General features: G+C 41.5%; 1 protein-coding gene across 4 annotated transcripts in view; it reads right to left on the bottom strand.

Annotated features, from left to right (window-relative positions):
• Nucleotides 1-2,733: 2,733 nt before the first annotated feature.
• MCCC1 (methylcrotonoyl-CoA carboxylase 1) overlaps nucleotides 2,734-15,389 on the bottom strand; it is a 28,219-nt gene continuing 15,563 nt past the window's right edge. For 2 of the 4 annotated variants that reach the window (XM_025195969.1, XM_025195971.1), the window contains 7 exons: nucleotides 14,906-15,122; nucleotides 13,719-13,805; nucleotides 13,134-13,183; nucleotides 8,034-8,171; nucleotides 7,196-7,303; nucleotides 6,223-6,294; nucleotides 2,734-3,810 (listed from right to left, as the gene is read on the bottom strand). In XM_025195969.1, the coding sequence (XP_025051754.1) occupies nucleotides 3,691-3,810; nucleotides 6,223-6,294; nucleotides 7,196-7,303; nucleotides 8,034-8,171; nucleotides 13,134-13,183; nucleotides 13,719-13,805; nucleotides 14,906-15,122 (792 nt within the window). In that variant the 3' untranslated portion in view covers nucleotides 2,734-3,690. The remainder of the gene's footprint in view (nucleotides 3,811-6,222; nucleotides 6,295-7,195; nucleotides 7,304-8,033; nucleotides 8,172-13,133; nucleotides 13,184-13,718; nucleotides 13,806-14,905; nucleotides 15,123-15,389) is intronic. The other 2 variants (XM_025195970.1, XM_025195972.1) reach the window with 1 other exon arrangement.

Below are 15,389 nucleotides of genomic sequence, written 5' to 3'. Positions count from 1 at the left end.
GGGAAATGAGGGCAGTACAATGTCTTACCACTGCAATCACTAGGAGTTAGTTTGGTTAAAATATGTTCAGATGATCTGAGGAAGAGGACTAGGTCCTGTGGGCAAAAATCCAAAGTGGGGGGAAAATTCCTGTACCGAACCCAAATCAGGCAATGGATTGAACTTTGAATGCTTGAGCAGGATTCTCCAGTCAGGTTTCTAAGTACAAAGTAGAAGCCTTACTACATCCTAGCCAAAATCTTGCCTATCGTTCTGACCAACATCAACCCTTCCGTGCAAAAAGCCCCAGAAGCCAAATAATATATTCATGGGGAAAAATAAGGGTTTTCCTGGCCTCTCAAGATCAGCAGAAGCCATGAAGTTGTGGGATTACCCAATACCTCCCACAGGGACAGACTTTCATAGAGTCATAGATGCTAGGGTTGGAAGGGACCTCAACAGATCATTGAGTCCGACCCCCCGCCTACGCAGGTCTGATGACCCCAGCCAGATGCCTATCCAGCCTTCTCTTAAAACCCCCAAGGTAGGGGAGAGCACCACCACTCTTGGAAGCCCATTCCCAAATTTTGGCCACCCTTGCCATGAAGCTTTTCCTGATATCTAGCCTAAATCAGCTGTCTGTCAGTTTGTGACCATTGTTCTTTGTTACCCCAAGAGGCGCCCTGGTGAACAGAGCATCGCCAATCCCTTGCTGCACCCCCCAAATGAATTTGTAGGCAGCCACAAGATCACCTCTCAGCCTTCTCTTGCAGAGGCTGAAGAGATCCAGGTCTCTGTCTCTCCTCATAGGGCTTGTCCTGTAAGCCCCTAACCATACAAGTGGCCTCCTCTGGACCCTCGCGAATCTATCCACATCCTTCTTGAAGTACGGTGCCCAAAACTGGATGCGTGCTCCAACTGTCAGTCTGACCAGTGCCGCATAGAGGGGGAGGATCACCTCCTTAGATCTATTTGTCACACATCTGCTGATGCATGAAAAAGTGCAGTTAGCTTTGCTGATGATTTCGTCACACTGACAACTCATGTTCATCTTGGATCCACTGTGACTCCGAGATGCCTTTCTGCTTCTGTGCTGCTGAGAGGGTCACTGCCCAGCCAGTAGGTGTGTTGGATATTTTTGCACCCTACGTGCAGCACTCTGCACGTGTCCTTGTTGTACTGCATCCTATTGTGTGCTGCCCACTTTTCCAGCCTGTCTAGGTCCGCCTGCAATCGTTCCCTACCTACAGACTGATCTAGTTCCATCTTGAAGCAATGCAAATTCCTTGCCCTCACTACTTTGTTCAGACTCCTTCAAAATGACTGCCTCTGATCATTAGAAATCTCCTCCTAACTTCCCATCTAAATTTGTTCATGCTCAGTTTGCTATTTGACCATATGCCAAAATTGTTCTTTATGTCAAGTACCTCTTTTCCCTAATATTCACTCTGAACACGTATTTATAAAGAATAATCACATTGCCTTTTCAACCTTCATTTTCCTAAGTTAAACAAGCCAAGTTCTTTTAATCTTCTTTCACAGCTTACGTCTACATTCTCCTAAACACCTCTGTAGTCCTTCTTTGTACTTGCTCCAGTTTAAATTAATTTTTTGAACATTTTCTGCTTACCTCCATATTCGTGATTATTCCTTTCCTCAATATCCAAGAGCTTGCATAATACCAAAGTCAAATTAACTAGCTTGCAATTGCCTTGGTCTGTCTTCTCCTTTTTGGTATTTGGACAGTATGATTGCTATTCTCCAATTATAGGGCATCATCATCTCCTAGTAACAGCAAATCTATTACTGTTATACTAATTATGAAATCCATTAAGTAGTAATTTTCTATCTGACAGATTCCTCGGAGATTCATACTACTGGACTCACTATTTCATATACCAATTCTTTCACTATTCTGGGATGATTATCTGGGGCCTCCCAATATTATCACAGTTAGAAACTGTTTTTGCTTCTGCCTCCAACGTGGTTCATAAGAATTCTCATACTGGGTTAGACAGAAGGTCCATCTAGCCCAGTATCCTGTCTCTGCAATAGCAAGTAAGTAGTGGATAATTTCCATTACTGTATGCTCATCCCCATTCGATACCAAACTATTATTGTCATTACACTCTTTTCCAATTTGAAGGTTGAGGCAAAATATTCAGTATATTGGCCATATCTAGATTACACTTGATTTCCACCCTACTTTTCATTAGACAGTGGCCATGTTTTCATTACAACTTCATCAAAGTCAGTAGCCCTTCCTTACCAATTTTCTTCCTCTTACTTGGGATGCAAGTATTTGCAGTTTTAACTTGAACTCTTCATGCTTTTTCTACATAAATAAATCCTTGAATTTCTGAGATAAGCCAATCTTTCCATAGTTTATCAAAGTCTGCCTGCCTTAAGTCTAAAACTCTGATCGGTACCCTATTTTTGGCTATACTGCACTTTACAGTGTCCTGAATCAGCTCACTTGATGCAATATCATTTTCCACAACCAACTCTTGTAAGATCCTCTCTGCTTACTAAAAAAAAATCTAAAACAGCATTTCTTCTCATCATTATAGTGACTATTTGATAGGGAAATTTATATGCCAAGAAATACTTAACATTTTATAAAAACTTTAGAAGGTATTTGGAAGTTCTAATCATTAAAATGAATATTTTTAATTTAAAAAATCCTTTCCCCTTTGCCCATGCTTTGGGTATGCTTCAACAAGTTAAAATACATTACAGTAAATAACACATTTTTCTTCCTGAAAGGTTGTAAAAGTGAAAGAAGCAATGACTATTATCATCGATCACATGTCATATCTTTATAATGACCTTGGGAACGGTATACTTTGGCAAGTAAAAACATACAGATTTGTAGAATGAAACATGAAAAGATACTGAAACATTCACATCAATTTTAAAAACAGTATTTTATTATGACACATCAACATTTTTTAATATTAAATAATGTTATAACCTTTCTGTATTGCAAGTTCAGCTTTCAAGACCAAATACCCCTTTCTACAACCAGTCAGATTCAAATTTTGATTACTGTAGTAATAATAATAATAATTTGCACTTTTATAATGCTTTTCATCAACAATTATGTTAATTCAGCCCCTACCACCTTAGGAGGTATCTAAGTGCTATTATCCCCATTTACAAATGGGGAAGTAAAGGCACCAAGCAATAAAGTGACTTAAAGAGAGATGTCAAGGGCCCAGTTGTATATTCCTTACTCGGGCAAAGATCAGGCTATTAATAAGAGTTTTGTCTAAGAATGACAGCTATTATAATGCATTTGTTTGAATTTGCTTTTTCCCTCTAAACTCTTGCTGGGGGGGAGGAAAAATAGCAACTCTGAATGAAAGGACCATTGCTTTGGAACCTCACCATCAGTCACAACAAGAACATGTAACATCAATTTACAGTCAAATCCTGCTGTCCTTATACAGGCAACTGTAACTGCTCAACAGGAGGAGTTGTACAGGATCAGAGGATTGCAGAATCAGATCCTTAGTTGCTACCTGTAATGGCTGAATTGTGATCTCCAATATTTAGAGAAAGTTGGCATCATTCACAATGTAACTGCTTCCATGGAATGCAGAGGAAATCAGTTCCCCAAACCTTTTAACGAACAGTCTGCTCAACAAGATGTCCAAGCACCTTCTTGGCGAACCTTGAGAAGATCAAAAATTGCACCTTCATTGAAGTTTATTTTGATTCAGTTTCTTCATCCATTAACTCCACTAGTGGAGCATGTCTGTTGGCTTGGGAGCCTTCTTGGTAATTTACCTTCTTTATTATTCCCGCCTTTGGAGCCCGTATGATATGCTGCACACAAACAAATCCATAACAAATTAAGAGGATATTCTCAAAACGCCTCAGTCTTATTTTAACAACAGCTCCACCTTACAAATACTAACCATAGGTGTAAGAGATCAATTCAACATTTGCCATTTGCTCTAACACACAAAAAAATTGTTTCAAGCCTTCTTTTAAAAATGTAACTCAAGTTACTCAGGTCTTTACTCATTCTATATTTAACTGAAGGGAAAACATCATTGTGTGTGGACAACCATAGTAGGGGTTAAAGATTTTGAAGTACAAATATTTGCCTCTAGTTTTATTAGTCAAAAAGAAGAGTGAACTAAATTAAACATCTTATAAAAGAACATACTCTTAGTTCAAAAATGTCAACAATTCAATGGCTCTGTTCCTTTGAGAGGGTGCTGCTGATTATTAAATACATCTTTGTTTGATGGCAGAAAATGCTTATATCACAGGAACAATTTATGACACTGAGGGTGAACTCTTTTTTTGCACTGAAGTGTCTAAACAGGATCCCTCTAATTTTAAAGTGGTCATTAGGTTGTTTCTTACATCTTAATAAGTATCACAAAAAAGTGAGAACAAGTCAGGCAAAGACTGGCAAAAAAAACCAACCCAAATGCAGAACAGCATACGTAACACAAATAACTATGTTACAACCACCTACGCATATACAATTACCAAAATAATTTCAGGTAAACCTAAAGGTGTTTTCCCAGTGCACAGATGTGGGATTTTACACATTATTGATTTACAAAAGAGCACAGCAATAAAAAAATAATTTATTTCAAACACTAGTTTTAATATGTTACATCAGGGCTGTCCAACTGGTGGCCTGCAGGCTACATGTGGCCCATGACAGATTACGCTGTGGTCCCCAGACTCACCTGGCCGCTGCTCCTCCCATTGGTCTGGGTACAAAAGCAGCCAGAGGCTCCTGGCTTCCCCTCTCTCCTCCAGTTTCTGGTTCCTACCCTCGCCGAAGACGGCATTACAGTGCAGGGAGCTGTGGAAGCTTGAGAGAGTCCAGAGAAGAGCCACGCGCATGATCAGAGGTCAGGGAAACAGACCCTACGATGACAGGCTGAGAGCCCTGGGGCTCTTTAGCCTGGAAAAGCGCAGGCTCAGGGGTGATCTGATGGCCACCTACAAGTTTATCAGGGGTGACCACCAGCATCTGGGGGAACGTTTGTTCACCAGAGCGCCCCAAGGGATGACGAGGTCGAATGGTCACAAACTACTTCAAGATCGTTTCAGGCTGGACATAAGGAAGAATTTCTTTACTGTCCGAGCCCCCAAGGTCTGGAACAGCCACTGGAGGTGGTTCAAGCGCCTTCATTGAACGCCTTCAAGATGAAACTGGATGCTCATCTTGCTGGGATCCTATGACCCCAGCTGACTTCCTGCCCTTTGGGCGGGGGGCCGGACTCGATGATCTTCCGAGGTCCCTTCCAGTCCTGATGTCTATGAAATCTATGGATGAGTGGAAAGGGGGAGAATTGTGCCTGCACAAGGCAGGAGTGGGGTCAGAGTGCCCACAAGGGCACATGTTGCAGTGGAAGCGGGGCAATTACACCTGTGCAGTACAGCAGTGGGGAAGGGGTGTCCAATGTAGCAGTTGGGGGAGGTGCCCACATAGTCATGCAAAGCGCTGCGGAGAGCATCTGCACAGCACATGGCCCAGCAGGCCGTGCCTCACTTGGTAGGACCCCGGTTGTGTGGTTGCTGGAGGCCTAGAAGTCACACAGTCCTGTGTTACATAATTTAATTCACCTACTGTACATTAATCTGGAAGATAAATAAATCAATCCAAACTCAATCAGCTCTGACTACAGGAACTATAGTGCAGACAATTTCAACTAATGTAAAAAATTGTAACAAAATGATGGAATATCCAAAGACTACTAACTTGCATTTCCTGGAGATTCTTACAAAGAATCTTTACTCTCTGTAAAGCTTTATGCAAGTAATAATCAGCAGGATTACAAACAAGAAAATTCTGGGTACATTTACTGATAGACTCACTGCTTGCTGAATTTTTTTATGAAGCACCTGCAGGTAATACGTATAGTATGCTTAAATCACCGAAGCAAATAATAATACATTCAAATTATGGAAGATGGTTTTGTGCTTGGAAAGAATGGATGACTGGTTTCTGGTGGGTATAAAGGCCTAACTAACTGAACTTTGAAGCATTTGCAAAGATTATGGACGTAATAGCTTTGGTTAATAAAATAGAAGTAAACAGAATACTCCAAAATCTCATCAGATAAAGAGTTTTGTCATATTAAAAGTGGTGCTGATGGCAAAACAAGGCAGAATTTGTATCATACTGCAATGAATCAACCTCAATCCACATAAGGATCACCGCATTTTAATTTTTACAGTAATTAGAATCTCTTTAATGTTACATACCTCCATTTTCATAGCTATCATAACCATGAGAGGGTCTCCAGCTTCTACCTTGTCTCCTACTTTCACAAATACCTAGAAAACCAAAGCAGGTAAGGCTTGAAAAATCCAGATCCATACTAGATTTGGGGAGGAAAGGAAGACCACAGTTCAAGAGAGAGCACAGTTCCCTAGCCTCATGGAAGTCAGGGCATGGGGAGTTGCATCATACATTAGAGCTCAGTTCTGGTACTTGTTACTGGACTATCACCATTTGCCACCGCCCCCTGTAATGCTGTAGCTGCCCTGTTCCAAACAGCCTGGTCCTGGAGGAGTGTGTTAAGCTGGCTCTAAAATGCCCATTGGATTGAACCTCTCTGAGGCCACAGACAGAGAACGCTGATGTGACGTATGTGTGCCTTGACCTAAAAAGACTGAGACAGTCCAGGGGGTGCCCAGAAGCAGAACTTTAGGCACTTGAGGCATCTGACTGACAAAAATGAACCTAGAAATCCTACAAAATGAGGCTGGGTTTTGTGGACTGAGGCACTGGAATTTCACCTATATTCCATATTAGGTGCTTAATTCTTTTTGGATCTCCAAGGGTCTCCCCCTTCCTAGCCATACTGATGCACAGCTGAATACTGAAGGCACCTTCCAGACCAGTTTTTTGATGGGCTTAGCTGCCACAACAAGGACATTCTCCCCACTCCCCGCAATTATTAAAAGGATTTTTTAAAATAGTAAGATTAGCTAAATATTGAGAATATTAAAAAGTGTATCCAAATCCTCTGCAGGAAAGGAAGTCTAGAGATCACTTGTTCTGCTGCCTGGATGGCAGAGTCAGCTGAAGGCATTTTCCAGCTAAGAGAAGCCAGACACTACCTTGTAACTGAGAGGTCTGCTCCTGCCTCCTCTGGTAGAGATGAAGGCTATAGGGGCTAACCCTTTACAGGCTGTATTGGAGACATTCCCTCACGCCCATTGTAAAAATTACCTTTTCAACTGTTCCTGTCATCGGTGCTATAGCACCTCCCTGAGGTCCAGTTGCACTCACTCCAGACAAGTATTTGGGTACTGGAAGACCAATTTGAGCACTGCCTCCCTAAAAAAAAATAAAATGAACATTAAGTTAATGTCATAAAACACTTTAATTAGTACAAACTCTACTTACATGAATGTGGGCTATGGCTAATAAGTTAGTAAGTAAGTTTATGTTGATTTCATCTGACATTCATTGGAAAGAGATTTTAATTGTTTGATCCCTTTTATTAGGGAGAAAAAGTTTAACCAGGCAAGCAGGGAGATTTCCTCTCCGTAACTACAATTGTTAATGCAATGCAATGAAGAAGATGCCAAAGTTATTTTATGTTAATGTTGCAAAACTGGCTGGTACCAACTCCTTGCTCCTTGAGCAAGCTTGATTTATTTTTTATTATTTAAAAAATGAAGCACATTAAAATAAAAATATCAGTTACGTGATTCCTCATAAATACTTCTCAGCTGCAACTATTCTAGTAACTTACTGCTGTAGTACGGTTCAAACATTATTTTTCAACACGCTATTTTTGTACAGTCTCCCAATGCAGTCAACAGCATTTTATCTTTTTTCTACAGACAATTAATGTACTCAGTTGTAGACCATCAGCTACCAATCTCTAATTATAGTAATCCTAGCAAGGATCAGAAGATTAGAGACTGCTATCAAAATCTGAAATAACAATCCCTTTCTTTGCCCTTCTTACAAATTTTAGACTGCCTGCTTAAATCAATAATTCCCTGTCTTCACTCCAGCTTGCTCTCCCTCCCACACATAATGAAAAAGAAAAATTTACCGGTAAGAAGAGATGAATCGTGTTGTCCAAAATGACCAGCTTGGATTTACAAACAATCCCATTTACTGAACTTCTTAGGTAAGTCGAATCTCCCTTATGAGAAATGTCTCCAGAAACAAGGAAAGTTCTCTCTCCAACCTGGAACAGTTACGAGTGTTAGGCATTGTCCATGTAACAGGTCCGCACTGAGCTTTTCCAAATCAAATCATTAATGGCACAATTCCCACGGCACAGTACTCAGTACCATTTTCTAGTGGCAGGCTGGAATGACCTAGCTCTGGGCCAACGGGACCTTGCACTAGTAGCTGGATGCTGCTGCTGCTGCTTTCCCTGTCATGGGATGGATAAAGTTCCCCACCGCTGGAACGCCAAAGCCCGCCACCGCCAGAATATTGCTGAAGCCCCTCAACTCTAAAGGCGAGATCTGACCTGCAGGCCATAGGCTGCTGACTTCTGCTTTAATGGGTAAAAAGTAACATACCTTATTTACTTGATTCTAAGTACCATCATTATCAGGTGAACATTGGCTGGCAGGGACCACTGCAGAACTCAAGCCCTCGGGGCAGTGCCCACCAGCTGACTGCAGATCAGGACTGTCCCAGGACGCAAGCCCTGGGGCAGTCCTGATTTGCTGACGTTCAGCTGATGGTTGGTCAGCTCCAGGGGCCACATTGGGACTTGAACTGCCCCAGGGGTTCTTGGTGCTTTCTGACAATCAGCTGACTGTCAGGCACCCAACCCGCTGGTGCAATTGGGATTTGATTCCCAATCCCACAATCACACTTCCTGTCATGCACGAGTGGCATGGGAGGATGCACAATTGTTGGGATTGAGGAATCAGATCCCAATCTCACCTTTAGAGAATGTCTGTCAAGGGCCTCAGAGGCATAAATAAAGGAGAAGTAAATCTTGTGCTGGTTAATACTACTTTTGTCAATTGTTTAATCTTTACATCAGAGGATCCTTACTGATGTCCAATTCCCTTTCATATTAAAAAAAACCCCAACATAACATTGCTAATGGTTTCAAGAGGTTTGTCAGACTTATAATGAAAATGAACCTATTCTGGAGGGTTTGGAGCAGCAACAGCATTTGATCCTATTTTCTTGGTAATTGCATGCTTAGGTTATATGAACTGCTAGTCTTCCTATGCTCTAAATCAAGGGTGTCAAAATCACTTTGTGCCTAGGACTGATTCCAGGCTGTAGGGTCTGGATTTAACCCAAGGTATATGGTGGCAGCAGCAGCTTCAGCCCCACTGAGCCCCATATTCCTGTACCAGCGTGGCAGCTCTAGCTCTGGCACAGGTCACACAGTGGCAGCAGCAGAGGAGGTAGGGACACAGCAGTGGCAATGGGAAAAGCAGCTGGAGGGTGACTTGACCCCACCCTGGCCCCATACTTCCAATGCTCTTACCACGGTAGGAAATTAAGCAAATTAAAATGGGCTCAGATGATCCCAGAAGATGACTAGATTACACACTATAAGGGATAGCAAAAAAACCCCATGGCCCATGCCAATCTGATGAGGGGAAGAATTCTGTTATGAATCCAAATTTGGCAATCAATTTGTGGGAGCAAGACCCACTAGCCAAGCACCCAAGAGATTTTTAATACCACTGGGAACACCAGTACATCCATCAAATCCCCAATTCTACGTGTGGCCAATGTCCAATGGTCCAGAGGAAGGGGGGAGGAGGGCAGGAAATAACCCAAAATCCTGTAAGGCAGGCGTGAGGAAAAAAATCTGTGGTCCCTGAATGTGACTGACAGAAGTCCTGGAGTGTGGAAATTCCAGGTGCCTCATCATAGAGATCAAATTTCCTTCCAGTATCTTCATGGTAATACCAAACAATCCAAATTCACATGACACACTCAGATTATCACACCAAAAAGACCCATAATTTATCAAGCTCCATCATGAAAAAATTCAGGTTTCTTGTTTCCATCACTTTCTTCAGAAGGCCATTCCAGAACTTCATTCTCTAAGAATTAAAATCTTTCCTGTAATTCCCAGTCTCAATTCGTTCTTGTCCAGTTTGCATCCATTTGATCTTAAGACAATATTATTCTTAATTAAAGTAGGTCTTCTCCCTCTCTGATATCCACCCCAAAAAGTATTTATAACAAGTTTAAAGTCATCCTTTTTGAGAATGAATGACCAAAACTGCACCTTTAAACAGGACCTTACCAATGTTTTGTATCATCATACTAATACCGTCCGGTCTCAGCTAAAGATGCCCTGTATAATCCACTCTAGAACTGCATTCATTTTTTTCACAATGACATCATGCTAGCAATGGATGATTATCCTGATTGGTTCCTTTCTTCATGTTGCCTCCAGTAAATGAGGCTTCATCCGAAAACTGAAGTTCTTGCTTTTGTTCCCTAAACGCATGACTTTGCACTTCATCCTACTCAGGTTCATGTCATTTCCGTTATTTCACTCCACTATCTCCTTCTTCCTGTACTATATGTCAATCCTCCTCTACGCTAGGAATACTTCTCAGCTTAGTGCTGTTCACAGATTTCATAAGTGTGCATCTAGTTCTTTCAGAGCACCAAGCAGACTGTGACAGCAGCAATTTAACACTTGTAGTGGATGTGCACCGTACACTAACGACAGTTCCTTGTGAATTGCATAACAGTTAGTTGGGCTCCATAAAAAATCTATTAAAAAAAAAAAAATGCACCCTTTACTTTCCAATTAGTAGGGGTCTACCCAAGTTAAGGAGGTGGCTGGCCGATTTTGCAGGCAGACTGCCATTTTCGAGGGCTTATCATGGTTGCCCCGCTGCTGACTGGTGGAGCAGGCTATCTATCGTACAGTCCCGCCCTTTGCCACTGATTGGCTGAGAGTTGTCCACCAGGCAACCCCACCCCTCATTGCTGACTGGTGGAGAGTGGCAGGGCCGCATGACAGGTGGCCTTCTCAACCAATCCGTGGCAGGGGGTGGGGACAGCAGCCAACTTACCTGCTTGCCTTCATGGCAGCAGCTCCCCTCCCCCAGGGTGGGCTGCATGGCCAGGAGGACTGCTGGCTCCTCCTGGGGAGCCACATTTTATTTTTAGTAAGGTTTTTTCCCCCCCCATGGATTTCACAGAGATTGCCTGATTTTGCAATTTGCACGAAATCCATGCAATCGTGATTTGGGCAGGTCTCTACCAATTAGCAAGTCTTAAATATCTACAGTACTGAAAAGGTTGGTCCATTGGCTCTTCTAGGGGAATCCTTATCACAAACCGTGGAAAAGGCTCAGCAAAACACAGCCGTGCAATATTCCTACAGAAGACCAGCAAGGATTTAACAGAAGCCATTCAGAGCACTCAGCAAATTGCACCCTCTGGATCCAGCATTTATAACTAGCTCTAACAATATCTGCCTTTACTTTAACCTACTCTGAAGTAATACTTCAGTTTGGCTACCACAATAGGTTTGGATTATGCGTTTCAAGCAAAAACTCTTTATCCTTGTAAGCTGAAAATACAACACAAATTATAACACGTCAAGTACAACAGTGAGGGCAGAGAGGAATGGGAAGGAGACTACTTATGGAGTGTTACATTCACAACTGTGAACTAGACATATCTTTATAACAGTGAAGGAAAGTTTCATTGAATGGGTAAGTTTTTTGTAACACTTTCATCTAATGCACTGGGAGTTCTGCACCAATAACAACTTTAGCATAGGACCAAGACACTGAGAAAAACATCTTAAGAGCATTTCCCTGACCCTTCTGGTATTGTGTTTCTCTTAACTGACTTTCCTGAGTACAGGATCAAGGTCCTGAAATCCATTAAACATGCTATGAAGGGCAGAGATTGTATTTAGAGCTTTGTACATGCTTCCTCTGCTGCCAGATTGACCAAAATCAGATCAACTGGGGTAAAGAAATCTTGGTTTAAAAACTTCTAGAACTAGAGAATCCACCACAGCTCTTGATAAACTGTCTAATGTTAGAGGGGCTAAAATTGTCTTTGAGACTCGAAGACCCTCTTCTATCAAATTTCTTCTCTCCGCATGAGGATTTGTATGCTGAACAATTCAACTCATCTCCTTTTTGATAATAGATTGAGCTCTTTCTAATCATTCTTGTGGCTCTTCTTCCACAGCACCTTGTTTTTTTTTAATCAGATGTGCCTCCCACCCTCTCTAACTTCCTGTCCTTCTGATACTCAGTCCCAGTCTCCTTTCCCATCCCAGCCCCATCTTCCTTCCAGCTCCTTACTGACCAAAGGCCAGCTCCCAGTCACAGCTTCTTTGCCCAGCCAGTCCTAGTGATCTTCCACACCTACCCCCAGGTTCCCGTTTCCCCTCTCCTTATTTGCCAACCTCCACCCCAGCCTCTCCCTTTCACCAGACTTCTCATTCCAACTTCCTTCCTCATCCACGGGGTCTGATTTATATCTTGTCTGCATTCACACTGGACAGTTTTTATCCACACTGCAAGGGCTTACTCCTAAGGGGGTGAAGCATAAAAAAGACAAGTTCTTTCCTTGCCATTTAGGTACACGATTCTACAAGAAGCACAGCTTGAAGCTGCAATAGTACGGAGGGTCCTACTCAGCCACTGACTGAAACATGCCTAAAGCAGATAGAATTTCAGTAAATGTAACTGTTAAAAATCAAAGAAACATTGACAGAACATGTGCAAACTGCAATTTCCAAAATCTTATACCATGGCTACATTTGGATGGATTTTCAGGAGACAGCAAAAGGCCCGTCTAATGCAAAGGCCCTCCCTGTCAACTTTCAAGTCTCAGCTCTGAAGTGTGGAGGCCCTAAGAGCTATTCCAAGGGAAGGTTGCCATAATTTTTTAAAACAGGCAGAACTGTTTATTTCCCTAGCTTCCGTCTCAGGAACAGCTAAATCATTGTGACTGAAAATGTACAATAAATTCAGCCTGGGGCAGACATTTGGTAGAGAAAAGTTCACAGCAAACAATTAAAGTTTAACTGCTATAAGCAACTGAAAACAGGGTCTTATAATGAGAAGTGTCAGGTAACCTTGATACATAGTGACACCAGCCAACCTGGAGTAAGAAATATACAGCATATGAACTCTATTGATAAGATACTGAAGAGAAAATAAGACTTTACCTGCATGTTATATGAACCATCATGATTGTAATTTACAGTTATGTCCACATCTGTTTAATAAAAGCATTAAAAAACAAGATTTACTTACAGGACTTGTGGGAAAATGAAACAGGAAAAGAGTTCAGAACATCCTTGCAACACACAAAAAGTAGTTTTTAAATAAAGTCACTAACGTTTTAAGATCAGCCCAGCAAGAACTAAGCAGGGTTGTCCTGACATTTCGATCTACATTTTCAAAGCTGAATACCTAAAGACAGGTTCTTAAATCCACAACTAGGCACCTCAACAAAGGCTTTAAAGAACTCAATGAAGTCAACAGGAGCTACAGTTGTTCTGCTACTCTGAAAATGTGACCATCTTTATTTAGATGCCTAAATATGGAATGGCAAGTTTGAACTTAAGGACATCGTTTTAAAAATGTAGTCCATATGCACAGATGTTGCTATCTTTAAACATGCTGACCAAAGCTTGTGATCCTTAAAATTATTTTCTACTTTTGTTTACTATTACCTTTTTGGAATATTTGTATGTGGGTTGAAATAACCTGGTCTCTTGAACACACTTTACTCACAACTAATCACTTACTATTTTCACCATCCAGAAGAGTCATGTTTCTAGTGAATGATATATTTAGTCTTCTACCACTGCTGGAAGCAAACGGTGAGAACTTATCTGGAATACAAGATATATAAGCATATATACAGTCAATGTTGCATTAAATGCGTTATTAAAAAAAATCCCACAAAACACAAAGCATTTACACTGCACTTCGCATTTTCAAAACTCTTTATTAAAAATTATTAAACATTTATGTTGTATCTAAGGACCTTAATCTTGTTGGGACTCTGTTGCACTGTACTGCTGTACAGAGTTAGTAACAGTCCTTGCTCCAAAGTTTATAATCTAGGTGTTATGCATAACTCTAGAGGAGAGGCACAAGGGGACCGGGAGCAAACTGTTATAGTACACTCTAGGTGTGGGCACAATTCTTAGACTGCTATTAATAACTGTAATTTGCTACCTGTCTACCCCATTACCAGATGGCACTTGTCATCTAGAGGATGGCACTTGCTAACTAGAGCACATCCTCCTTTTTTTATACGTATGAAAATTAACACACCAAAATTAGAAATGCAAGATACTTCCCAAAGAAGTCAATGGAAGTCTCTGCACTGATCTCAGCGGGTATTGGATTAGGTGACTTTTAATGCGACTAGGTCACCCTAATAGTACCAACAGTAGAACTCAGAAGTTCGCAGTTATTAATGCCATGCTCAGTCTACTAAAAGCATTGGTTACCTAAGCTGTGTTCTGCAGACTACTGGTCTCTGAGGCCCTGGTTAAGTGGTCCACAGCTGGTCAGTGGATAAAGGTTGGTGTTGCCCAATGCAAAAGTTCCTAAACCTCCGATTGCTGGAACTTGCAATAGGAGAGAAGGGGGAAGAAAATTCTGGACGTGCCCTGTTCACTTTGCCCCTCAGCATCTGTACTCTGCCACTGTAAGAGATAGGCACTGTAATACAAGGCAGAGGGAGAGCTGTGTGTTCCTATCTGAAAGGCTCATGGCTACCTTCCTTCCCATGACATACTTAATCTTAGTCACCAAAAGAAGGTTGTGCCTTGCCTTCTCAATGGATTCTACAGTAGATAGTAGGCAGATGTTAAAAGGAGTGGCCTTCAACAGTAAACAATGAGGCATAAAAAAAAATATTAAAAATATGGACAAGAGTTCAGATCCGTCTCACCCTGTCATAAGGAAGAGTGAGCCTTACCATTGGACTGATCTCTAAACACATCAGTCATCATTTTCTCTTTCAGGATGAGTCCCAGAGCCGCCTGACACAACACCTCATTATGGGTTGTCTTTCTGCTTGGAAACAATTCTTCATGGTGTTGAGGAATGAAATTGGTGTGTACATTTCCAGCCTCAAACTGTGAGTGTCCCGACAAGCTCAGTAAGAAATCGATATTGGTGCTTAGTCCTACAATCTGTCAAAAAAGAAGGATGTTCCCAAATGAGAATGAAGAGCTAGAAACGGACATACGGTTCTCTGTTCAAGCGGCACATGAGATAAGTTTTCCTAAAAAGTGGCATTAATGTAACATAGTATTTATAAGAGAAAGCGTAAGCGTTCCCATTAATACATGGTTGATTACCTAAGAAAACATCCTGGAAAAAAAGGAAGCTAGGATGTTAGAAAAAAAAAGATTTTTTTCCAGGTTTCCCCAAACTTTTCCTCCACAGAAGTCACCAGA

This window comes from Alligator sinensis, unplaced genomic scaffold (assembly GCF_000455745.1).
Source record: "Alligator sinensis unplaced genomic scaffold, ASM45574v1 scaffold301_2, whole genome shotgun sequence".
Classification (NCBI taxonomy): domain Eukaryota; kingdom Metazoa; phylum Chordata; order Crocodylia; family Alligatoridae; genus Alligator; species Alligator sinensis.
Note: the sequence above shows the minus strand (reverse complement) of the source record. Positions and strands in the feature narration are given on the sequence as shown.